This window comes from Rutilus rutilus (genome assembly GCF_951802725.1).
Source record: "Rutilus rutilus genome assembly, chromosome: 17".
Lineage (NCBI taxonomy): Eukaryota > Metazoa > Chordata > Actinopteri > Cypriniformes > Leuciscidae > Rutilus > Rutilus rutilus.
Window position 1 is genome coordinate 19,522,516 of NC_140230.1, and position 27,806 is coordinate 19,550,321.

Below are 27,806 nucleotides of genomic sequence, written 5' to 3' on the forward strand. Positions count from 1 at the left end.
ATCTGAATGAAGCTTCGAGTAATGAACCATTTTCGACACAATTGTATCAGAAAGCAATAATGCTTCGAAACGCTTCATTTGGCCATCACTAACTACAGGCTAAAGGCCTGTTCACACCGGGACGAATTTCGCGCGCGATATTCGCCGACGTTTAACGCCTCGTGACTAAACAAAGGGCGCCAATATGAGTGTGCACACCGGCGCGAAAAACGGCACGCGTAAAAGCGTCATTTTTTAAAAAACTTTTTTTGGTTTGACGCGCCGCGTCAAAAACGATCCGACCAATGAGATTGGCGCTTTTGCTCACGTGTCTGGAGCTTCTGAAGTTACAGTAAAACACAACTTGGGGGCGCGCAAACACAAACGGTCTTGCCGTGCACACGTACGTAACGGCGAAGAAGATATACACCAAGTAGCGTCTACACTGCCGGGAAGAAATAAGACGAGGAAGATGCAAGGCAAGATGAGTGTAGAGCTGCTGGTCTCGGAACATAAAGAACTATATGACAAACGCGACAGCGACTACAAAAATCTTGATAAAAGAGAATTGTTATGGAGTGGTTTCTGTTTTACATTAAGCGCCATCTAATGTCAGGGAATGAATTTGCATGTTCACTCGGCTCATCGTCAGCGAAAATCGCTTGGGTGTGAACACAAAAAACGCATTGAAAAACGCTGGCGAATAACGCGCGCCGATATTCGTCCCGGTGTGTAGGGCCCTTAAAAGAGAAGTGTAGACTAGTTGTCACACTGAATATTTGTCAGGGTAGGGGTTATGTTTAGGCACAAACCTTATGTCACGCTGGGTTGCAAACACGGAAAATATAAGGCAGGATTTAAGCACAGCAGAATATTCTTTAATTCTACAAAACTCAAAATAACACTTCATATACTCAGGAAACAAAACACAGATAAGATAACAACACAAAATAATGAGGAAAACAAAGGGCAACTGAAACACATGAAGATAATCAAAGAAACTCCAAACAGGTGTGACTTAAATCAGCAATCAGGGCAACAAACACGGTAATCAAACAGGCAGGAAAACTAGACTAAACACACAAAACAGAACATAACCCTTCCTTTCAAAACTAAAACAATTATATAAAACGTACTCGGTTACTAACGTAACCTCGGTTCTCTCTAGAAGAGGGAACGAGTACTGCGTTTTATCAAAACGCTACGGGAAAAGTCTCTTTTCACGAAACACTGAAGCAAAAAATTATCCTTTAATTTTCATATATGTAAAACGCGTTGCGGCAGCAGCAGTCAGCTATGGCGAGACGGCTTGCTCGCTCATTGGCTGCTCTGCGGCAACTGCTTAAGCCTATCGAGCGAGGCCTGAGATGACGTCAGGCCAATGAGGGCGCTTCGCGCCCTCCTCGCCACTTCCCGCCGAAACGGGCGTGGCTTACCTCTATAAAAGGAGCTCGAGAAGGCTGATTCACTTGATTTTGATCGCCGAAGCGAACCAGAGTGAACCGTACGCACGGCAGAGAACGCAGTACTCGTTCCCTCTTCTAGAGAGAACCGAGGTTACGTTAGTAACCGAGTACGTTCTCTTACGAGAGTTCTCTCGTACTGCGTTTTATCAAAACGCTACGGGAACCCCTTGCAAAACGCTGTGCGTGCTGGGATAAAAACACTGATCACCGGAAGCTATTTCAGGCACACAGTGCATAATCACCAGATTGACTCACACAGAGTCAGGGAATAAGGGTGGGAGCCTTAATTCCCTATACTGTAGCGTCGTAGAATAGACATGTCCACAGATGCAAGTATAACATCACATAGACAGGGTAGGGAACCTGAACTAATGTGGGAAATGTGGGTCTTACACAGTTCTGCCCAAGATAGTCGGTAGCGCATTGCGCATGGGTTTCAGCGGTCTGACTAGACGGCTGAACAGATTACACCAACAAAAGCTTAGCCTGTAAGGCGGGAACCTCTAGGTTATAAAACCTGATAAATGTAGACGGAGAGGCCCAGCCTGCCGCCGTACATATATCCTGTAGGGAAATCCCGCTGGACCAAGCCCACGAAGAAGCAACGCTTCTTGTAGATTGCGCTCTAACTCCCAACGGGCATGGAATGCCCTTGGCAGTATAAGCCAGCGCTATGGCGTCAACTATCCATCTGGATAGACTTTGTTTCGAAACAGCCATTCCTTTGGAACGTCCGCTGAACGAGACAAAGAGCTGCTCTGTCTGTCTGAAGACAGCAGAGCGGGACATATAAGCTCTTAAAGCCCTAACAGGGCAAAGAAAACTCGAGTCCCCTTCCTCACTCGATGCCGGCAGGGCAGCCAGGGAAATAACCTGAGCCCGAAAAGGCGTGTTGAGGGATTTCGGCACATAGCCGTGCTTAGGTTTGAGTATGACTTTAGAGTCATTAGGACCAAACTCCAAGCATGCCGGGCTCACAGAGAGCGCGTGCAGATCGCCTATGCGCTTCACTGAAGCGAGAGCCATCAAAAACACTGTTTTGAAAGACAAATGTTTGAGGCTAATAGACTGGATAGGCTCGAAAGGGGCACCTTTCATGGCCGCCAGGACCGTAGAAAGGTCCCACATAGGGACTGAAGGAGGTCTGGGTGGATTCAGTCTCCTAGCTCCCCTGAGGAAGCGGATGACTAAATCATTCCTTCCCAGTGACTGACCCAGCGTTGAACCGGAGAACGCTGAAATAGCCGCCACATACACTTTGAGCGTGGAAGGGGATCTGCCCTTATCCAACAGCTCTTGTAGGAAGGAGAGAACCTCCGTTACCTCACATTCGAGGGGTGAAAGGCTCCGAGCTGTACACCAGCCGGAGAAAGCCGACCACTTTGAAGCATAGAGTCGCCTGGTCGACAGCGCTCTAGCCTCCGTGATGGTATTCATGACTCCCTCTGCGAGACCAACGGGTATCCGTTGAGCGCCCACACATGAAGGGACCATAGTTCCAGGTGTGGGTGCCAGATCGAGCCCCTGGCCTGCGAGAGGAGATCTCTCCTCAACGGCACTGGCCATGGAGCGATGTCTGCTAACTGCATCAGAACTGGGAACCATGCCTGGTTCTTCCAGAACGGTGCTACAAGCAGCACTGGGCATTTCGTTTTCCTGACCCGTTCCAACACCTGAGGCAGGAGGGAGATGGGGGAAAAAGCGTATAGCAGGCAGCGCGGCCACTTTTGGGACAGCGCTGTCGGTCTTTGAAAAGAATGCGGGGCAGTGAGCGTTTTCGCGGGACGCGAATAGGTCCACCTCCGCTTTGCCGAATCTCTCCCACAACAGCTGGACTGTTTGTGGGTGTAGAGACCATTCGCCCGTAGGAACGTTGTTCCTGGACAGTCTGTCCGGGCCCACATTCAGCAGCCCGGGCACATGTACTGCTCTCAGCGAGCGCAGGTTGTGCTGAGCCCATAGCAGGAGGCGTTTCGCCAGCCTGTACAGGGGTATGGAATTCAGACCGCCCTGGCGATTTATGTAGGACACCACTGCCATGTTGTCCGAACGGACTATGACGTGTTGGTCCTTGATGTGGGGACAAAAACGCGTCAGCGCGTTGTGCACTGCCAGCATTTCTAGGCAGTTTATGTTTTGGAGCTTTTCCCGTTCTGACCATAGGCCGAAGGACGGTCTGCCCTCGAGCAGCGCTCCCCATCCCGAGGTGGATGCGTCCGTAGACACCATCCTCACCCTCGAGGAAGTCCCCAGGCTTACACCTGATTGGTACCAGTCTTTCGCCATCCAAGGCACCAGGGCTGTGACACAGTCCTGATCGACCTTGAGGCGTAAATGACTGGACACCCACGCTCTGCGCGGAACCCGCGCTTTCAACCAGAACTGCAGCGGGCGCATGCGGAGCAAGCCCAGCCGGAGAACTGACGATGCTGAGGAAATTTTCTGAGCGGGGTGAAAGCGCCGCGGCGGAAAGACATCGCCGCGCGCTGAATGTTCAGCACGCGCTGTGGCGACAGCCGCGCTGTCATAGACTGTGAGTCCAGAACTATACCCAGAAACGGAATCGTTTGGCTGGGGTTCAGTGAACTCTTCGCCCAAATGACCGTGATACCAAGATTCTCGAGGTGATCGAGTAAAATGGCTCTGTGCTCTATGAGCTGAGATCGTGATTGGGCTAGGATCAACCAGTCGTCCAAATAGTTCAGCACTCGCATACCTCTGAGTCTGAGAGGAGCGAGCGCTGCGTCCATGCATTTCGTAAATGTACGAGGTGCCAGGGACAAGCCGAAAGGCAGGACTGTATACTGGTATGTCTGACCCTCGAAGGCGAATCTCAAGAATCGCCTGTGATGTGACGCTATCTGTATTTGAAAATATGCGTCCTTCAGATCTATCGACATGAACCAGTCTTCTCGGCGAACATGCGCGAGAATTTTGCTGGTTGTGAGCATTTTGAAACGGCGTTTCACTAATACTCTGTTCAGTCGTCTGAGATCCCGAATGGGCCTGATACCGCCGTCCTTTTTGGGGACTAGAAAGTATCTGCTGTATATCCCCTGTTCGCTTTGAACTCGGGGAACAAGCTCTATCGCCCCTTTGCTTATCAGTTTTGATATTTCGGCGCGAAGTAGGTGTGCTACATTCAGCGGAACCGAAGTTTCGACGCGCGCTGTGAAGTGCGGAGGGCGTCGACAAAACTGTAGCGAGAAGCCTCTCTTTATAATGCCTAAGACCCAGTCCGAAACCCCTGGAAGCGCTGCCCATGCATCTGCATGGTTGGCTAAGGGCCGGATACAGAGCGCGCTCTGTTCGCCGTGCGACAGAGGTGCTATGGGGCTCACAAACATAGGCGTTATGCCTGCGGCATTTGAGGCGGGGGGCGCGCTTAATACAGCGGGCGGAGCGCTCGCCCTCGACCTTACAACAGTGTTTGGCTGAGTGAGGGGGGGCTGCGCGAGTCCCGTGGGACTCATGTGTGCGAGTAGATGTGGGCTGTGAGCGGGCACATTTACTGCTTGGGGCGCGCTGCTTGTGTAAGCAGCGCGCGCGCTGACAGGTCTCGTTTTTACAGAGAGCCTGTGATCTGATAGACATAGTGTTCGTGGGCACTGAGTAGTGGGCACTTTTACTATGTGGGGAGCGCAATCAACCTGAGTCGATTTTATTTGCGCGAGCCCTAAGTGCAGGGCTGTGCTTGTGTGTAGGGATGGGCACTGAGAAGTGGGCATCGACACTACATTTATAGAACCATCGGCCGTGGCCGGGACACCAGAAATACCGTGAGTAAGTGTGGGCGCGGGAGAGCGGGCACAGTTACTGCAATGAGTGCACTGTCTGTCTGAGCAGAGTGAATGCACACAGGTTTCGTCTTTACAGAAACCACAAGGCATGCAGAACATAGTGTTTGTGGGCACTAGGCAGTGGGCACGTTCACTATGTTGCGTGCGTGATCGACCCGAGTCGAATATATGAGTGCGGGCCCTGTGTGAAGGGCTGTGCTAGTGTGTAGGGATGGGCACTAGCAGTGGGCATCTTCTCTACACATATAGCATCATCGGCCGTGCTCGTGGGCAGCAAAAAACACGTCTGCAGTTGCCTCTCGGGGAACAAACAGAGTGATTTGCATTCGGCGGCCTGGGGTTCGAACCTCCGATCGCCCGCGCGCAAGTCTAAGAATATACCACTGGACCACAGTGAAGATACATTGACAAAGTCAGCGCGAGTATTATCCGCACTGGCGTTTGCTTGTCAGGCATGTACCACGTGCTTGTGGGCAGCAAAAAAAATACATCTGCAGTTGCCTCTCGGGGAACAAACAGAGTGATTTGCATTCGGCGGCATATATATTTTCTGCCGGCCGGCCTGGGGTTCGAACCTCCGATTGCCCGCGTGCAAGTCTAAGAATCTACCACTGGACCACAGTGAAGATACATAGACGGCATGTACCACGTGCTCGTGGCCAGCAAAAAACACGTCTGCAGTTGCCTCTCGGGGAACAAACAGAGTGATTTGCATTTTCAGAACGCCTGCAAATGTGAGAAGAGTGGAAATCGCCCAGATTCAGCGGGGCTGAAAACACTCCATTCTCTTTCGCCAGTGACGCGCGGGAACCGTAGAAACGGTGTTCGGTTGCAGGCAAGCGGGTACTACGCGCTCGCTGGCTGCAAAATGCATCTCTGCAGTCGCCTTCAGGGGGCTTACAGAGCAAAGCATTGGCGGCATAAATATATATGCCGCTAGACCGAGATCCGAACCCCGGTCTCCCGCATGGAGACACTATAATTCCACCACTGAGCCACAGGGGGATACAGGCTTTGAAAGCGGCGTCAACATGTATTCTTCGGCGTTTGCTGGCAGGCAAGCGTGTAACAGACTCACTTTCTGCAATAATATTTCCAGTCGCCGAACAGGGAACTGAGAAATGTGAGAGAAAAGAGTTCAGACCGACCAACGGTGGGACTAAGAACACTCTTTTCTCCTTCGCCGGTGAATGACGCGTGCAGAGGCAGGGTAGCTTTTCTTGTAACGTAAAGAAAAACTAATCCCGCCGTCCGCTTCCAGGAAGGGCAGCCTCGGAAAGGATGCCTGGCGAGTCCTCAGAGTCACCGTAGGCAATTGGCTCGGAGCGAGCGCGAGCGCTGCCTGAGAAGGCGTCTTGAAAAAGACGCAGCTCTTTTAGGGGTGAGTGTTGCAGCGAACACACACACACACACACACAGAAAACAGAGCAATAGCAATAAAGGATATAGGCGTCGGAAAGCGCAGCAGGTACGGCTGCCTGTAGAAGGCGGCGTTGGCCAGCGGCTTCGAGGGCTCGTCCCGCTGAAGTGCTTGCTTCGAACGACGCTTGCTTCCGTGATCCAGCGATGCGTGCGCTTCGCTGAAGAGATTAAAATCAAGTGAATCAGCCTTCTCGAGCTCCTTTTATAGAGGTAAGCCACGCCCGTTTCGGCGGGAAGTGGCGAGGAGGGCGCGAAGCGCCCTCATTGGCCTGACGTCATCTCAGGCCTCGCTCGATAGGCTTAAGCAGTTGCCGCAGAGCAGCCAATGAGCGAGCAAGCCGTCTCGCCATAGCTGACTGCTGCTGCCGCAACGCGTTTTACATATATGAAAATTAAAGGATAATTTTTTGCTTCAGTGTTTCGTGAAAAGAGACTTTTCCCGTAGCGTTTTGATAAAACGCAGTACGAGAGAACTCTCGTAAGAGAACGAAAGAATTCACAAAACAGCAAAAACATAGAAGATAGCATACTAAAGAATCGAACAAATTTTGGCCCAAAAAAAATGTATTAATAAATTGCATATATTTTTTTACATTTAAAACATGTGACAACTTGCCTCAACCTGACCTTTACGAAAAAGGCCTTTTGCAAATTTCTTTGTGTGACAACTTGTCCAGGTCTCTCTTAAAGTCTCTGCTTAAGATATTATGCAAATTAGTGTGAGCTTTAAACATATTTCCACATGTTGTGTTGTGTGACATATAGCAACAAGACTGCTTGTTCATTATGGCAGGAAAAAAAAAACCCATAAATGTGTCTTCTGTTAAACTAACATCTTTTTCCAATTTTGCTTAAAGTTCTCATTAGTGACGCAGATGTCTGTATTTAATATATGAATAGGAAGGGGAGGGATATTTATTTTGTTTGTCATGATGTTTGTGTGTTTTGTATGCTAGCTCAACACAGTATAATAAGTGGCTCATGTCAACTGTAGCCAATCAGAGCAAAGATAATGTCTTTTGACTTGAAGGAAAGTCTTGTTTTCATATCTATACACAATAACTTTCATCTTTATACTTGATATGAAAAGTGAATGAGTTTGTGCACATTTCTTCATAACAACACGCTTATCTTCATAGAAAGGCCAACCTCCGGCCAGAACAAGTATTTCCACCATGTCCTGCTCTCTCATGTTCTCATCCACGCTTGCACACTGTGATACACTGAGAGTTTGAAGCCGACCCTAACTAACACTCGTGGTCAAAATGGCGCCAGGGAGGTCCCACTTACTCAGAGACTGTTTTTGATGGTGACTCATGAGGAAACTGGCCACAGAGTGCATGCGATTTAATCATGAGCTCTTGTTTGTCTTCTCCCAGCTGCTGCATCAAACTTGCCATTGCATGAACACATAGATGTGCATGTGTGTATGTTTCTCACTCATTTAAAGGAACAGATCACCCATGAAAATTCTTTATCAACTCTTTCTTACAGTCCCAAACCTGTATGACTTTCTTCTGCAAAACATAAAAGAAGATATTTTAAAGAATGGTGATCGAGTAGATGATGACAAAACTGCTGTTTTTGCCGTTTTAATTGCTGACTATCCCTTTAAGGGAAATAAACAGCGCACCAAAAAAAAGTTAAATGCATTAACGTGCACAAAGAACAACTGTGGTAAAAAAAAAAAAAAAACTGAAATTCTACTCCAATGAGTCACCAAACACAGAGGTTAAATAAGGCAAGTCCTCTCCTCCGCCTCCTTTCCCCCCCTCCTTTCTCCCTCCCTGACTTCTCTTATTTCTATAGCTCTGTCTTCAAATCGGTCACTGGTCCTGAAATACCAGTACTTTTGAATGCTTTTCACATGGACTTTTTACTATGTCGGTTTGACATGCAATGTCCCTCCCCTTTTCCCTTTTTCTCTCTATTCCCATCTATTTCTTTAATCACTTTTTCAGCAGTGCGTTGCTATTAATAAAAGCTGCAGCTAGTGTACAAGCCCACACTTCCGCATCACAGCTGTAAAACAAGATACACATTGCTCCAACACGATCTCATGAAAGTGCGTATCTATAGCACGAATTATATTTCTCGTATCATTTATACGCCAAAACGAGTTTTTGCGTTCAAATGATACGCACTGTAAACCCCTTGGGTAGGATTAGGGATGAGGAGGGCGTGCATATTACACGCCATAGAGTGCGTATCATATGCACGCGAAAACTGCGTATCATATGTAGCCTACACAAAAACTCATTTTGGCGTATGATACGAGAAATATCATTCGTGCTATACGCACTTTCATGCCATCTAGTAGCATTCATTCAAATCAGAATGAATACAGTATTCCTTATTTCTCCTCTTATATAGTATTTTGTGTGACTAGTTTTGTATGGCTGTGCACTGTCAGAAAAAAAAGTACATTATTGTCTCTTTAGGAGTACAACATCTTGTTATTAGGGCAATACCCACAAAGGAATACATTTGTACCTTATATACTCCTAAGGTGTTGATATCAGTACCTTAAAGGGATAGTGCAGATTGCAGTGTTGTGTAGCCTAGGCTACTCGAGACTCGGACTCGGTCTCGAGACCATATTTTAATGGTCTCGGTCTTGTCATGGACTCGTGAGCATTTTGACTCGGAATTGACTCGTACTCGAACATATTAGGACTCGGGCTTATTCCCGAGTCCACTCGAGTCCCATTCAAAATATTTCATGATTGTTAGCCTACTGTATGTTAATATTTCTTTAAATTGTTGTTTGATTGAAACGTCCAATGATTGCTGACTTTCTTGTGCGCAACTGCGCATGACTTGAGACTAACGTTCGCGCCACGCAAATGCAGCAGGAGCCTGGTCAGATGTGATGTGGAGCCTCTAGCTCAACTATGTATTGAAAATGTCTGCCTTATCATCCATAATTCAGTTTGCATATAAGAGCTACACAGACTTCGTGTGCAGTAGGACGCGCGACTGAGTCGAATTCGCGTCCACCGAGCCGCGCTAAACGCCCCGGACGCGCGTAAACGCGTCTTTACATTGACTTAACATTGAAATCACTCGCGCCTGACGCGCTATTCGCGTTTGAAAGGGACTACTTTTTTTGTCCAACTGCCATCCGCCTGTGTTGATCCCGCTTTCCAGAAAGTCACATGCTATTCGTCTCAACTGTGTTATTTTAATATTTACAACGTAGGACAAAAGTGTCACAGAGAAAAACAAATCTCGTTTAATTAAATAATAAAATGAATACAGATACGATGATCATGTGCATGTGCCCTCCATAACTAAACGTTAATCAGATTGAGCTATAATGTTGTTTGGATTTTCCACAGATCTATTGGATCATATGGTCTTATTATCTTATACACTGGTTTACTACAGTAAAAAGGTTTTCGACTAGTGTGTAGATTTTATTTTTACCCTGCATCAAAATGCAACATGCAGTGAGATGAAACAAGCATTAAATGATCCGCTGCTGTTACAAAATGTTATGAGATGGTGGCGCTAAAACACAAAGCGGCTGAACACAGAACTCTTAACACTAAACATTAACAATAGGCAGGACCATACTAATATAGCCTACTAAGCCTACTTATTACTTGGCTTGATTGAATTCCAATGTAGAATGCGGTCTGTTATTTCTTGATATTTCTTGATAACAGTCCGCTGCGAAGTATAATAACACACCGTTGCCATGAAAAACAGAGCGTTGCTATGGATGCAGACGCAGTTGGAAGCAATATAATAGTTTTTAAATCAATAAGCTCCTTTTTAAATCAATATTTTGCGTCAAATTATTGATTTATTTGGTAGGTATGTAATAAGCGGGATAATGTATTGCGAGGCGGTTGTTATAGTGAATACAACCCCTGACAGGCTGATTCAAGTCCCGATCAGCCTGTCGGGGTTGTATTCGCTATAACAACCGCCTCGCTATACATTATCCCTTACATATTTCTCTCTATTATTTGTATTGTAATGTGGACAAGAGCACTCACTGATTGTAATAATTGTAAGTAATAATTGTAATAAAATTACCTTTACACCACCTACTATGTGGCCTTTATACCATTACAGTGTACATGATTCCATGGTATATTTGATTTACTGTTTGAGTATGGTGCCAATTTTATTGTTACCACCAAATATTTAACATATTCTTGAAGATATCTTTAGGTCTGGTTTTTTAGACCCAACCTTAGGTTATCCAACCTCTCGTGCTCGGTCTCGACTCGACCCGGACTCGACTCTCTCTGGTCTCGGTCTCGACTCGGACTCGACTCTCTTTGGTCTCGGTCTCGACTCGGACTCGACCCTCTCTGGTCTCGGTCTTGACTCGGACTCGAGTGAGCTGGTCTCGACTACAACACTGGCAGATTGTAAAGAACTGTTTTTGTTCATTCAATGAAAGTCAATGGGGTCCAAAACAACATTGGCCGTCACTAACTTTCACTGTATCTAAAAAAAAAAAAAAAAGAAAGTCATACAATTTTGGAACAACATGAGGGTGAGTAAATTATGACCTAATTTTCATTTTTAGATGTACTGTCCCTTTAAGACTCTAAAATGCACTCTCTTTAGGGGTAGATTAGGTACAAAGGTGTACATTTGAGGATACTGTCCCGGTGACAATACTTTTTTTGCACTTCAATAGACTAATCCTGTGCATTTAAACCATGCATGGCTGGTTAAGACTGCTGGAGCAACTCCATTATGATTGCAACATAACTTCAAGCAGTATATTCATGACATCTTTTTCTGATTAATGACACATACAGTGTGCGATTTCATTACCTAATGGTTTAAACTTGTGCCCTTTAGCTGTGAAAAATTTGATTTTGCCAATTGCATAAATCCACCCTTTATGTTAAGAATGTGTCTTAAGAACTAGTCTGACCAACTAGCAGTTAGACATGGGGTAATCAGTCTTACTTTTCAGATTAAAATTAGACCAATCTATGTTTTTATGTAAAAGTTATTATACCAGTCGTAAAGAAAAAAATATGGACATGGTCATTTTGATGAATACATCTGTATTCGTTTAGCTAAAGACTTCGTCACATTTTCATTCAACTTGAGCAGTTTTGTATACCAGCAAACATGCATTGGCATGCATAAACGAGTAGCCCATAAAAAAAAGTTTCTACATAACTTTTAACATACTCACTTTTAGATACAATTTCTGCATTATAAGATTATTTCAGTGATTCCAATTTCGCTAAAGTGGTTCTCAGATATGCCCATCTTACACTGACCGTCAGGGGAAGGTATTGACAATGGATTTGTCCAAAGGCTCAAGTATAAGCTTTGTATTTGCAGGAGCTGGTTTAACCAGTTGAGTTAGAGACTTTACAAGGACAAGAAATGCCAAACACACCTGCTTCATTTTTTACAAGCTCAATGTAAACAAGAGTTTCAATGGTTTAAGGTAGTGAACAATGAGAGAGCATATAGGGCAGAGTAAAAGAGAGAGGGATGTGAATGTAGGTGTGTTTGTGGTTAAAGGGTTGGGATGGTGGGAGGGTGAATTCGGGGGGTGTGGCATTTTACTGCATATAACAGTCAGTCTGTCCCTTCAGTCCTCACTCGCTTGGTCTCCTTTTCTTTTACTTCTTGCTCACCGTGAACTTCTGCTACACCATGTCAGGTAAGCGACTTTATTTTACTATCTGCTTAAAGTGAACTAAGTGTAATGTAGTGCACTGCTGCTGTATTTAATGTGTTAAGCGTTCTTGCAACCTTTATTTTCTGATATTGATTTGAAGGCTAGTTCAGTATTTTGTTATATGTTTTTCAACCATTAATTTATTGGTAGATATGTCTTTTGTCAATTTTACCATTTTCGTAGTTAGTGGTGGATAAAATGTCAAAATCGAGTAGATCTCTTTCTTTCCTTCTTTCTTTCTATCTTTCACTTCTGTCTTAATTAAAGGGTAAGTGCAGGGTGTTGGCCGTGATCAGAACTGTCGTTTTTAATCCCCCCTTTTCTGAAAACTCCCACTCTGTAGACAATTACAGGTCCATCCCTTCTCTCCTCCTTCTTATGTTTGACTCCAGAGGGGTGTAACTTTAACCGTTTGTTATGCTGTTGCTGGGCGTGACATTTCATATATGCGTATTTTTGACATCTCCACTACTAATAATTTTGGATGTTGTGGATACATAGCCTTTGTTTGATTATTGTTATTAATGGCGCACCTATTTTGTATCACTCTAATTTCACAGAAACTCAGCAAGCGATGGCTCAGCTGATTGCAGTCTTTCACAAATACTCAGGAAAAGAGGGAGACAAGCTCACTCTGAGCAAAGGCGAGCTGAAGGACCTGCTCACCGTAGAGCTAGGAGACATATTTACAGTGAGTCTCTACATAATCGTTTCATTGTCCATTTAAAATATAATTACTCTTTTCATTATGACCTAAATCGCTCCTTTCTATAATGACATTTTTTTTTTATTATTAAATAAATAACATTATTTAAAAATAAATAAGATTCATTCTTTTGTATTAATTCTCATAATGAATATATTTTGAGCTAATAAATATGGGCCGTTTGATTCATCACTGCACTGATCGTGTCTCTGACTGCGCTTTTGTGTGTTTGTTAAAGAAATCCCAAGACAAGACAGCTCTGGACAAGATATTTAAGGATCTGGATGCAAATGCTGATGGTGCTGTGGACTTTCAGGAGTATGTCACCATGATTGCCTGCATCACTATGCTTTGCAATGAATTTTTTGCTAAGAGTAAATAACTTTGTCCTTACAGAAAGGTTTTGTCTGTAAAGTTATGGTACATCTGAAAAAAAAAAAAAGAATAAATGTTTTGAATGTTTTGAATTAAAACTGTATTCTTACAATATGTGAGTGTGAGTGTGAGTGTTCTTTAACTGTAAATGTATGTTTATTGTGTTTGTGGCTGCAGTTTAATTAAATGGTTAAATTCTATGGATATATTAAAACTATGCTTCGTTTTCATATGGAAACGTTCACTTTCCATTGACACTGCTAACATAACATACTTACAATGAATTGTAAAATTACACTATAAAATAACAGTGACACATATATGGACTGATCATTTCCTAGGAAATGTGAAAACAATACTATCTTCAGACAAAACAATGGCATGTTTTAAGATATGTCAGTGCAAGTTGCTTTAAGTTCAGACAGCTCACACATGCATTTTAGTCTGGGTCACAGACTTTGTGCATCATTCCTGAATCCCAGCCCATTGTCTCTGAACACTGACTGCTATGTGATCTGCTGCTGTTGAGAACAATGCCAGGGAATGCTGAAGCCAAACTCATGTCTTTCTCCCACTCCCCTATAGCGGCCTCAAAAAATGTGATTGTGACCCTCTGTATCTGTACTTGTATTCTTGTGGTCACTACCTTTCATTGTTCTAAACAATGCTAAAGAAATTTGTTTCAATAATGGAAGATTAGTGAGCTTATTATATTGTATTATATTATATTAATTATATTATATTATATTATATTATATTATATTATATGGGTGATGTAGGCTATTCCCTTCTGTTTATCTCCTTTTCAGTATGTCATGTTAATTGGTTTAGAACTGCACAAATATTATGCAAGTGTTCAGTGACTCATTTGAATGAATGAGGCACTTATATAGCGCTTTACTATATACTACTTCACATCCAAATTATCATATCAGGATTCTCCCTCAACCACCACCAGTGTGCAGCAACCACCTGAATGATGTGACGGCAGCCACAGAACAGCGGTGCCAGTGTGCTCACACCAGCTATAGGTGGAGAGGAGAGAGAGTGATAGAGCCAATTCAAATGAGGGGGATTATTAGGAGGCCATGATTGATAAAGGCCAATTAAGAGATTTTGACCAGGACACCGGGGTTGCACCCTTACTCTTTCGAGAAGTGCCATGGGATTTTTAATGACCACAGAGAGTTGGGACCTCAGTGTATGCCTCAACCGAAGGACAGTGCTTGTGCAGTATAGTGTCCCCATCACTATACTGGGGCATTAGGAACCACACAGACCACAGGGTGAGCAGCACCCCCTGCTGGCCTCACTAACACCTGTTCCAGCAGCAACCTTTCCCGGGAGGTCTCCCATCCAGAAAGTCTACTGACCAGGCTCAACCCTGCTTACTGTAGCTTCAGTGGGCAACCAGTCGGAAGAACATTTAAAAGGTCTAATAATAATATTCATAAGTGACGTTGCTTCAAATGTGGCACATGCAGAGCCCCTTTGCATCCTGATGAAAAGGACAACGAGTGTGTCGTCTGCCTGGGTGAAGCTCACAGAGACAAGCTTATGGAAGTAAAATAATGCCAAATGTTTTTGAAACAAAAAAGCCTGTTGAATTGCACTACTTGAAAAAAATAGGCATTGCATTAACCATGCTTGCATTTTAATGCATTGTATTTTTAGGGCTTGCATTTTTATGGGCTGAAATTAAACATGGTTGAATATTTAAGCTGTGAATATTTCAATTAAAAACATTTCAAACAAATTTTCATTATTAAAAATTCAATAATCCATATTCACCTTTCATATTTAACTTCCAAAATATTCAAACTGTTTAAAAATTAACAACCTATAATATTCAACAGGCAATTTTCGATCCATTTTATTTCGCTTTGAAAATTCGCTTCCACAAATTCAGTGGTTCAAATTCGACAGAAAATACTACGTTGACATCCAGGAACTGCAGGAAAAGCAGTAGATTACCGAGCATACTCTCCATCTGCTGTTAGTCAACCTCACCAGCAGGGGGTGCAAAAGCGCGTGTTGTTGACGAAGACCAGCAACAGTTAGAGCAATTCATTCATAAAACTCATTTACAGAAATGTAAGGGTATTTGTAATTATTATGACGGCTGTTTTATGTTAAATTCAGTGTCTTCACTGTTACTTTTCCTGTGTAGCCTACATGCATCTTTCTTTACCATGAACGAGATTATAATGTTATTCCCCCGATGCGGATGTACAGATCCAATGTTACATTTTTGAGGTTGACATATATTTCTCTTGGTTGTTTAGCCTTAACTTTATATTGTGGCAATGTGCTGCATGCAGACTATTAGGGTTTCCCTCAATACTTCAGGATTCCCCTGCTGGGCATATAAAAGCTTAAAGTAGCTTAATGGACTAATTACAGTGATATAAAAGACCAAACTCGCAGGCAAGCAGATGGACTCAGAATAACGCGCAAAGCTTAATGCTGAGCGTTTCCCAGTGATAGGCCGTTTCTCAATACCAAGTACGCAAACTTCGGACTTGAGTCCTTGGTAGTTCGGACTTGACAAGTTCGACTCAGGAGAACGAACTCCCGAGGACGGGAGGACGCAAGTCCGATAATTCTGCAAATGGAACAGCGGCGTAGGCCTACTTGATAGCGTCACTCAACTCGCTCTGGCTACTCCGGTTATCTCTTTATATATATTTAGGCTACAATAAAACAAAATATGTTATAAACCACCACTCTGCCTCTTTTCATTTTCATTTAAAAAAATCTTAAACATATTAATGGCCACACAAATGTGGTTCAGGCAACGCAATTGATTATCTTCACTGCATATGTAACAACACGAAATATAAAACACAACCCTGACTCTTTTTGTTTTCATTTTAAAAATATGATACATAAAAAACATTATAATATTGATCATTAAAACTGACATTTAGCAAAAAGAGACAGGGTTATGTCATTTTATTTTATTATATATACAGTGACGAGAATGTAGGCAACAAATAAAATGTATAAAAATGTATAATAAAATATTTTATATGTTTTATATATATAAAATAAAATGACATAACCTTTTTTGTTAAATGTCAGTTTTAATGATCAAAAATAGCCATTATAAAAGTATAAGTAGCCTAAAAGGTATAAGAAGCTAGCAAACGATTCAGTCAAACATAAGACAGCTCTCTAGGCTACAACGTTAAAGTTAAATAGACTAAATATATAAAGCTATGAAACTTCACTTTGCCCTCAGCCAAAACGTTTTGCCAGGGAACAAATTATAGATTAATGAGACAAATAAAATAAATAAATCGCCCGTTAGATATACACAAGACAATTTATATCTCATGTTAAACCACTAGACTAGAGACATCCGAGCCAGCGGCAAACGTCAGCAGCACTAGCCGAGGAAAGGCTGTTCTCGGCGGGGTACATGAGCGCCGAGCGTCCGATTGCCTGGATCTCACAACTCCGAAAACGTCAGATCAAATTTTCAAATAGGCGCTATCTTTATAAATAAACCAAAGATTTTAGCTTTAAACAACTACATTCTCGCCTGAAATACTCTTAAAACTACATTTCGTGACACAATAACAGCAGTATTTTTAAATTACGCGGGGTTTCTCCTCTGCTATTGACGCTTGCTGGTTGGTGTGAGATGCATTCTGGGATAGCTGGCTGTCTCAAGTCCGCACAAGTCACCTCTCGATGCATCCTCGGTAAAAGGGGCGGATCAAGAACACATCCGGGGATTTGAACTGGACTTGGCTAGATGTGAACCTAATAAGGCAAGAAGTTTCACTCTCAGTACACTTCCGGCTTCTGAAATGGTTGCAGTTTCACTTTGATTCCATATGAGGGCGCTCACAGGACGAGTGCAGAATGAATGGAGGTCTATGGCAGTATACCCATCAAAATCCACTTTTCTCAGGATATAATTTTTTGTCTAGTAATTTGAATATTGTATTCGAAAGGAGATGCAAAGAAATTACACATTGCTGGGTGTTAGATTTTTTAGAGTCACTTATTTGCTTTAAAAAGTCTTTTAAAGTGTCAATGATGTCATACACATCGTACAACCAGAGATACTGCTTTACGGCAATCCTTCAGTCACTTTGGTGCTTTTGCGCTGAAGGATTCAAATTTAAGAATCTATTTCAAATATGCTTCCTTACATAACATCACGGTAAAGAATATTGTATTAAGTGTTTAAGGGTAAGATAATGATTCTGCTCAGCAAAGTTGCCTTTCCTGTTTTCTCCTTATTGTCTGTAAATGGCTCTTGAAGCCTCAGTTTCACTCAGACTGATTGGATTAGCACGCAAATGATTCACTGAGAATCTCACCTTTTGTTCTGCAAATGGCTTTCGGACCCAAATGGCTCTTGGAGCCTTATGCTGATTAAATTGAGACTGCCGGTCTGGGGCGGGTTCCTTAACCTGTATACTCATTTACATGCTTTGTTTGAATTTGTCTCCACCTTCAAAAGCCCCTCCTCCTAAAATGCCTATAAGACACCATGTAAATTTATATACTTTAGATTATGTTGGAAGCACCGCAGCCGCGCTCAAATAAAGAAACTCTTCTGTTTCCCTTTGGATTTTTGAAATTTATTCAAATAAATTGAAGTTTGCTATTGAAGTTAAAAACGTATGCCAATGAATCTGTATGCAACTTTAGAGACGGTCCCTAAATGTGCGAATGTTCAATGTCAAGGCAATTTTACATTTAGTAATTTAGCAGATGCTTTTATCCAAAGCGATTTACAGTTAAACTAACAGTAGGAAGACAACAATATGCAAGTGCTATGACTCTTCCCAGTTTAAGCTAATGCAGTACACGTAGGCATACTCTGATATATACATAAAGAGAGAGAGAGAGGGAGAGGGAGAGAGAGAGAGAGAGAGAGAGAGAGAGAGAGAGAATAGAATAGAAGAGAAAGTGTTAGTATTGATCAAGTGTTGATTTTATGCCAGTATATCACGAAACGCTCAGCATGAAACTTTGCGCGTTAAGTTCATATTCTGAGTCCATCTGCTTGCCTGTAGCCTATAACCTACAGCCTACATCCCCAATAAGGTGCGAGTTTGGTCTTTCATATCACTGTATTAGTCCATTAAGCATACTTAAGCGTTAAGCGTTTTGTCCCGGCGGAAGGGGAATCCTTGAGAATGAGGTATTGAGGGAAACCGATTATAATCCCGTTCATAGTAGAGAAAGCTGAAAACATGTAGGCTATACAGGGAAAGTAACAATGAAGTTATTGAATGAAACATAAACACAGCTTTTGTGTGTTTATCATCTTTTCCGCATATGTACTGACACAGATAATCATTTTCATTTTATGAATGAATGGCTTGATCTAACTGTCTGTTGCATGATCTTCGTCAACAACACGCGCTTTTGCACCCCCTGCTGGTGAGGTTGACTAACAGCAGATGGAGTATGCTCGGTAATCTACTGCTTTTCCTGCAGTTCCTGGATGTCAACGTTGAATTTACCAGCGAATTTGCAAAGCGAAATAAAATGGACCGAAAATTGCCTGTTGAATATTTATAGGTTCACAGCTTAAATATTCAACCATGTTGAATTTCAGCCCATAAAAATGCAAGCCCTAAAAATACAATGCATTAAAATGCAAGCATTTTTCCAAGTAGTGCAATTCAACAGGCTTTTTTGTTTCAAAAACATTTGCCATTATTTTACTTCCGTACAAGCTGCTCTCATTGCGAAAGCATGCCTCTCTCAGCTCTCCGCTCTCGGATTGCATTCTTTTCAGAGCGCGTCTCCGCCCCTCACGCCTTCCCGTTTCCTTTCTCCCACGAGCCTTGGATAAAGAGACAGCGGAGCCAGAGGGTTGAGCAACTGGATGTTAGAGAGCTCACGTCGGCTCAGACCCCGTGTGCCTCACTTTCTCCACAGAGAGAGATTTCGCCTGTGCTTTTTACCCGTCTGATGCGAGCGGTCTCGTCTCATTCGGTGGATCCGTAGAGGATCTTCACGATGACTCTGTGTCATTGGCAGCTTCGGACGCGGAGGATTGGTCTGGCTCAGTGGATGACCCCACCCCCTTGCCGTCTAGAGAATGCAGCGACGCCAGAGCTGGACTGGACGCCGAGCTGATCTGTGTCCTGTCTAAAGCTGTTGAAGAGCTCTGTCTCAACTGGGCTGCCCTTGAGGAGCCTAAAAGCAGCCTCCTGGACGATTGGTTCCTGCCGGGGCTCCAACAGGCCCCTCGTCAGCGATCTGCACCGTTCTTCCCTGAAGTTCACAAAGAACTTACAAAGTCATGGCACGCCCCCTACTCTGCCTGCCTACGCACTTCTATTTCCGCCACACTCTCGACCATCGATAGCACTGTGGAGAGGGGATATGAGAAGCTGCCCCCCCTAGAGGAAGCCGTGGCTGTGAACCCTTGGCTACCCACTGCTATTGGATGGAAATCCAAGGTGGCTCATCCATCTAAGCCATGCAGGATGACTTACGCCTACGCGTCCTCTGGCCGGGCGGGATTCGCCCTCCACACCATAGCGGTCCTCCAGGTGTTCCAGGCAAAGCTCCTTCGGTCTATGGATGAGTCTGGACCGGACACAACCGCATTTTGCAACCTCAGCAGCGCTACGGACCTGACCCTGTGCGCCACAAAAGCCACCGCCCATGGTATTGGAATAGCCATGGCCAGTTTGGTGGTACTGGAGCACCACTTATGACTTAATCTGACTGAGATCAAGGACTCGGGTAGAACCACCTTCCTCGACTCAAACCAATTTCCTCCACTGGTCTCTTCGGCCCCGCGGTGGACGGCTTCGCTGAGCGCTTCACGACAGCACAGAAAGCATTGCAGGCTATGCAACACTTCTTGCCTAAGTGTACGCTAAAGACTATAGCGGAGCCAGGCCTAAGTTGAGGACAGTTCCCCAAACTGTCCCAAGACAATGAACTGTAAGAGGTTCAACCAGGCGCTCAGGTAAAGTTATAAAGTCCGTGATAGGTGCTCTTGGGGTAGGGAAAAACATCCAAAGAAACAAAAAACAGGTCCCAGGCACTCAGTCAAATTTAAATGAGGAGAAGGATAAAGTTAAAAAGCCTTTATTTAGTATGGCTTAAATCATTTTAAAAATACACGAGCCAACATGTTTCGACCAACAAATGGTCTTCTTCAGGGCAAAGTAACACAGAGAATGAGAATAACACCACATTATAAGTTAAGTACCACCCATAATCAGAGAAAATTCAATTAACCTAATAAGGCCTAATACAATCAATTAACCCAATAAGGCAATCAGGTCTACAGGATAGGGAAAACCAACATAATGAGCAACACAGCAGGTGAAAATAACACGGAACCAATAAAGAAAAAATAAAGAAAAATATCTCCAAAGAAATCTCCCTCAAAGTAGGTTATCTGGAGAGGAAAATAAGACAAGTATCATGTATTGACCATAAACAAAGAAATAAGTACAAGGCAAAACCAACATATAGGGGCATAGAAAACATATCATAAAAAGCACTTAAACTCTATGTCCTCTCGTGTCTCAGCCAAGCCTTCATTTGGGCTATATCTGCATCCAGGAATGAGATCCTCTGACTGGGGGACAGTGAGTTCTCAACTAATTGGAATTAAATTCCCACAGATCTGTGTTCCTCAGCCATTTGAAATGCCTGGGACTCAGAATCAACATAGCCAAGAGCTCACTGTCCCCCAGTCAGAGGATCTCATTCCTGGATGCAGATATAGCCCAAATGAAGGCTTGGCTGAGACACGAGAGCGCCCAGACTTTTTAGCAGCTTGCAACCTCTTTCAGAGTAGGGGCCCGTCTCCCCCTCAGAACCTTTGAAAGGATGCTAGGCCTCATGGCCTTCACATCGGCAGTACTTCCGCTGGGTCTGCTACAAATGCGCCCCTTGCAGTACTGGCTGAAACCCCAGGTCCCTTTCCGAGCGTGGCGCAATGATAAGCGGAATCATGGAACTTGCCGTCATGCAGATGGATCTAATAATGTTTATGGATGAGTGGTATGAAGCAGGTCGCGATTGCTAATGAGAGACAGATATCAGTGCCACACGCGAGTCCCGCGGATATAAAGGAATAAGGACATTTCATTCTACCAAACTACCCGCAAGTGCTGAATTACTATTCATACAGGTCAGTTTATTTGATGAATTAACCTTATGAGGTAACGCAGCGCTGTTTCACTTTGTCTACTATCATGCAGTTATTTGTTGGCTATATGAGACTAGCTGTAAGCTAGATCAACATTAGAATAACATACTGATCATATTCTAACATTTCATCATGTTGAGCTATATAACATTGATTAGTTTTATGTACATTTGCTCACCTGTATAATAAAGTACATGCAAGAGCTCTGTCAAGTCCAAGTTTGCTGTGGAGCTCTCGGCATCTCGGAAACGCCACTCAGATATTGATCCTCGTTTTAATACTACTTTTGTCTGCTTGCCATGGTCCATAATGTTTGAACGAAAGAACAACAGCGTGAACGTGCCACTAGACGTAATGCAGTTGTCCACGTCTGTCGCCATGGTTACTATGGCAGTACAAGCGGAAACCAGGGATAACACGGATATTATGTCTTTGGCAGGCGACAAGACAGTGAAGGGATGGGCACTATTTAAAATTGTGAATTTCTCTGAATTTACAAATTCTTAGAAACATTTAGGATAATTTAAGTACACAATTGAAAGAAATATATAACACTGTGCAAGTGTTTTTTTACATATTGTGCCTTTAACGCGTAAAAAATATTTAACGCATTTAACGCAGCATCCGTTTTTTTCTGTCATCTTTTGGCTAGCGTTACATTATATGATCACTTTCTTCTTCATGCAAATGCTTTTAAACCATTCAAGCGCGTTAAGACAAAAGAGAACGCGCTGTCTATGAATGTCCTGCTGACACACACACAAGACGCACAGAAAGACGCGCACCAGAATTGACTTCTCTTTCACACTTGAACGAATAATAACACACAATTATGCCAAAATGTCTGTTTTGTTGAGTATCCTCATAAAAGCAGTCTTAAATTAGTTAAATAAAGTCTTAAATGAATGTAAGGAGTTGTGAGAAAATGGGATGCGTGTGAGATCCACATGTGCAGCAGTGAAAGCAGAATCAAAGAACACAGGTAATAAGGGTTTAATAAGGATTCATCTATATTGAATTTATAATTTATGCAGTGAAGGCTGTAAAGTGTTTGATAACTTTATTCAATTTCTGTGTATTTCGTATACAGACAGAAGGGCACAGGTAAATATGACATTTAAAGCTGGGACCGAGATGAGTCTTGTGCATGTTACCCACTTGGGTCCCACATAGTACCAAGTCCAATCCTCCATGAAATCCATCTGGGCAATTAACATGGGGCCATTATAATGGAACCCGCGGACAATCCTACATAATCCTATATATAATCCCACATACAAATGTTGGCTGGGTTATGGACTTTGTTGTCCATTTGATTGTTTTAACCCTCAGACGGTCCTCGGTCATTTCTGACCGAAACATTTTCTGTTTTGAATTTCTAAAAATCACAGCTTCATCGGAATGTTATGAAACTTGGTGACTTTTATGGCATTAGGTATGTGAATACAAAAAATTTTTTAGGTCATGATCCGAGCATGCTAAGTGGTCGTAAAAAAAATAGTGACGATTTTGGTCTTCGGTCAAAAATGACCAACCCATAGGAAATGAATGGGAAATTGACAAAAAAAAAATTTCTCCGAATTTTTGTGTGTACAATCTACAAATCGGCCACAATCCTAAAAAAAAGTACACCGCTGTAAAGGGGTGACACTCTACAACATCAAGAGTGCAAAACAGACACACACACCCACACACACACACACATACAAACACACTTTTATACACATACACACCAATAAATTTTGATTACAAAAAATCTGTTTTGAATTTTTAAAAATCACAGCTTCATCGGAATGTTACTAAACTTGGTGACTTGTATGGCATTAGGTATGTGCACACACAAAAATAGGTCATGATTCGAGCATGCTAAGTGGTCGTAAAAAAAATAGTCACACTTTGGTCTTCGGTCAAAAATGACCCCCATAGGAAATGAATGGGAAATTGAGAAAAATTTTACATAAAGTGTTTTAATTGAATGAATTGCATTTTTTGTTACAAATTCTGTAAAAAAAAAATAAGTAAATGTGTCCATAAACAGCTGGGGAATTCACATGCCTCTCCATAGAGAACTGTAGATGCCATCTAGTGGTTACACCATGGTTCTACGCTTTCTCTCCATACTCTCACCAGATGGTGCTAATCTGCTTCAAACATTTTTTTTTTTTTGAAGGCCTAGACTCTATATTAAACTAAAATACTGCATAAATAAAAAATAAAAAAATACATATATTTATATAATTTTTTTTATTAATTTCAATGGCAAAAATAGACCATAAATTATGCATAAATATGAATAAATTCAATAAAATGATCTCAAAATTCAAAATTAAAAAGAATAAATATTATAGAACAAAAATACTTTTTTTACTGGGATGGAGGAAGTTTCATTTTTATCTTCACTTCTGACCGGGAAGGCCCAGGATGTGACTCCGAAACGAAGACCGTCTGAGGGTTAAGTTCACTTAAATTAAAAGTTGCAATATTTTTTGGAGCGTAATAACATGTTAAAATTGATAGCTTTCAATTACACTGTAATGTTGAATGGCGATAATTAATGTTTAAAAAATCATTGAAGACATCAGTAGCTGTATACTGGCCTTCATTCATAAAAAGATGCCATTAAACAATTATTTAAAATATACTGTCTTTATTGTTTCTACATTAATTTAGAGATTAACTGTGAAATAATTATATTATAAAATATATTTAAAAAAATAAGCTATCTTGTGCAATTACAACAAAATTATTCTAATATAAAAACACAAATGCACTGAGTGAACAAACATATAGGTGAGATTTGCAATGGTAATTGAGCAATGTTTATAAATTAATAAAAGCCTTAATTAAATATGTCATCATGTAGAAATTACTGATTCCTAGACTTTCAATGGATGGACCAAAAAAAAGAAGATAATATTAAAAATATCTATATGACAGTAGGCGGTTCTTCCCTATGGTATTGAAAATCTATACATTTCAAGGTATCGTATTAAAGTGTTATCGGGACAACACTAGTGTAGGGTGCCACAAATTTGTTAACATTTTCAAAGTGTGCCGTGACTGAAATAACTAATACAGAGAGACTGAGAAGGAGTTTTTATCCTCCGGAAATCTGGCTATTAAATTAGTACACTTGATGAGTCTGAAGAACTTTTAAGCCACGTAAAAACACATACATTACATACAGATACAGACATTATCATATTTTTATTTTATTTTTATTCTTGTTTTTCTATATGTATTATTGTTGGATTTCTTTTTCTTTTTATCTTATTGTTGTTAGTATTTTTGTAAACAAACTAGGGGAAAAGCATTTCACTACATTACATCTCATGTATATGTATGTGACAAATAATAAAGAATCTTGAATAAACCGCCAGGGCGGACTCAGGTTGAGACCTCTGTAAAGGCAGAAGCCTCCTCTTATGGGCACAAGGCAACCTGCGCTCGCTGAGAGCGACGCACGTGCCAGGCAAACTGAACCAGGGAGCGAACATGCAGCTGTCCCCAGGAGAATGGACCCTTCATCCCCAGACGGTTCAAATGATCTTGAGTATTTTCTGAGTATTTTCGACCTCTTCGCCTCTGAAGACAACTCTCACTGCCCAATATTCATCTCAAAAGGATTTTTTTGTATTCCCCACGAATTGCCCAGCCTCCTTCTTTACATTTTTCCCCAAGTCGCGCTCCTCCTTCAGGTCATCAAACGGATCAGGGAGGGCGGACACGTAGTCCTTCTAGTGACCTCTCTCTGGTGGACCCAACCTTGGTTCCCTGAGTTGATTCAGCTGCTGACAGCAGCCCCATGGCTGATATCCCTGAGGAAAGACCTTCTTTCCTAGGCGAACAGGTTGATTTGGCACCCCGTCCCACACTATGGGCCCTCCATGTGTGGCCCCTCGGCGGGGGCTCCCAGCAAGAGTCCTAAACACCCTTTGTGAGGCTAGAGCGCCGTCCACGAGACGCCTCTATGCCCTTAAGTGGTCCATCTTCTCCAGCTGGTGCTCAGCCCGGAGCCAAGACCCTGCATTTTGTGAAGTACCGCTGGTACTTTCAATTCTACAAGAGCTACTGGACGCGGGTTGCACCCCCTCCACGCTCAAAGTCTACATGGCGGCCATTGCAGCTTTCTATGCTCCCTTGGCCGGCCAATCGTTGGGTAAAAGCGACTTTATTGTTCGCTTCCTGAAGGGGGCAAGGAGGCTCAACCTGCCTTGAGTTTGGACTCTAAAGTCGCCCTCAAGCCCAAGTCGGCTACATGCCCAAAGTGCTTTTGACTGTGCACAAGTAATTTTGCTTTCTGCTCTTCACACGTCGGAAGACGAGCAACAATTACACCTGCTCTGCCCGGTATGTGCCCTAAGAGCATATTTAGAGTGCTCCGCACAGTTCAGACAGTCGGAGCAGCTCTTCGTGAGCTTCGGCGGCCACACCAAACTTGCTTCTGGTCACGAAGCAATGATTATCCCACTGGTTAGTTGATCCTATCGCTATAGTTTACGCTTCAATGGGTCTCCAATGCCCCATCGGCGTCAGAGTACACTCCACCAGAGGCATGGCCTCCTCCTGAGTGTGGTCCAGTGGGGTGTCTATTGGTGATATATGTGCGGCAGCCAGCTGGTCCTCGCTGTCCAACTTCACCAGATTTTATAACCTGGAAGTCCCTGCGCTACAGGCACATATCCTCTCTGTATAGTTGGAGCTGGCCTCTGAACGAGCCCGGCCCACCATTACTCTTGGAGGGTCCAACCAATCTCTGAACCCTCTTCAGGGCACGATTGCCTCATTGGCCCTACTGCCCTGCGGGCCCTTGTCCAAGTATGCCAGGCGTCGTTCTGCTTGAACATAGCACGGCATGATTGGATTGGTTCCCCATCACGTCTAGCAGACACAAGACGAAGTGACCGTTTGAAAAGGAAAGACTCGGTTACTAACGTAACCTCGGTTCCCTGAGATAAGGGTATTGCGTATACGGCGTTCATTGTTTCAGTCGATTTAACCTGAATCATATGGCAAAATTAGCTGCTTTTATAGGCAGATGTCCCCCCTTCTGGCGGGATCTGCGCTCGGATCGGCGGGCTGTGCAACGATTGGTTCGCGCAGTTACGTCACTCCGCCATAGGTTCGTGCAGTTCCCACTGACCAGCCAATAAGCGTGCGTGTAGATCACTGCACTGTTATGGCTGTGAAGTAGCACTGCGTTATTTTATAAAAGGCTTCAGTAATCAGAGAAAAGGGAGTTTTCCCCATCGCGTCTAGCAGATGCAATACTCGTTCCCTTATCTCAGGGAACCGAGGTTACGTTAGTAACCGAGTCGTTAGCATGTTAGAGTCAAAATAATTTTTCATGAAATTGTATTTTTTTCTTTTAAATATTCCCATCATTCTCTTTTATTGTTGTTATTATAATGTTGAAATGATGTTCCAAAACAAAAACAACTGTTATTGTCCGTCCCTCCTTGTAATATTAAGCTAACACCAAAGTTTTATTATACGTTTTAGCTTTAACCACTGATGGAGTGTTTTTTAACACATTTTGTTTTTTCTAAGTGCTGTTCCCAATTCAGTGATCACAAGTTGCAAATAATTACATTAATCTTCACTGCAGCTCATGGAATGCAATATTTCAACTAAATGTCTCCATCTTGTGGTGGCCCTCATAAGGGATCTTTAAACTGCTACGTTGGCACTCAGAGCCATAAGGAATGAACTTTATCTCATGTTCAGAACTTTAATCTCAAAGAATGAATTTGTTGTTATAACATTCAAAAGTTGTATTCATTTCTATTTCAGGTCACTCACTATATTTGTGTCTATCTATGTTTTATGCAAACGTTATTACCAGTCTAAACAGTCTAAAAGAAAACAAATTATGGGCTTTGTCATTTAGATGAAAACAGGTGATATCTGTATGCATTTTGCAAAAGAATACTTTACATTTTCATTCAACTTGTGCAGTTTTGTATACCAGCAAACATGTATTAGCGAGTATGCCTTAAAATTATTTCACAACTGGAGTTTCAACATAATTACTATTAGATTTAATTTCTGTAGTATAAGATTATTTCAGTGATTCCTGTTTCACTAAAGTGGTTCTCAGATACGCCAGTCAGAGGCAAGTATTGATTTGCCCAAAGGCTCAAGTATAAGGTTTTGTCAGTTTATTTGCAGGAGCTGGTTTAACCAGAGTTAGAGACTTTACAAGGACAAGAGATGTCAAACACACCTG

The 27,806-nt window shown here is 42.7% G+C and overlaps 1 protein-coding gene across 1 annotated transcript; it reads left to right on the top strand.

The window, feature by feature from the left end:
- Positions 1-12,021: 12,021 nt before the first annotated feature.
- On the top strand, positions 12,022-13,536 carry LOC311276166 (ictacalcin-like). Its single transcript, XM_084385707.1, has 3 exons — positions 12,022-12,323; positions 12,902-13,032; positions 13,286-13,536. Exons 1-3 carry the CDS (start codon positions 12,317-12,319, stop codon positions 13,427-13,429), a joined length of 282 nt encoding a protein of 93 aa, XP_084241833.1. The 5' UTR covers positions 12,022-12,316; the 3' UTR covers positions 13,430-13,536.
- The last annotated feature ends 14,270 nt before the right edge of the window (positions 13,537-27,806 follow it).

Coding starts and splice junctions, on each gene's coding strand:
- LOC311276166 (XM_084385707.1), top strand. Junction 13,033..13,285: donor AGCTAGGAGACATATTTACA/GTGAGTCTCTAC, acceptor TGTTTGTTAAAG/AAATCCCAAGACAAGACAGC.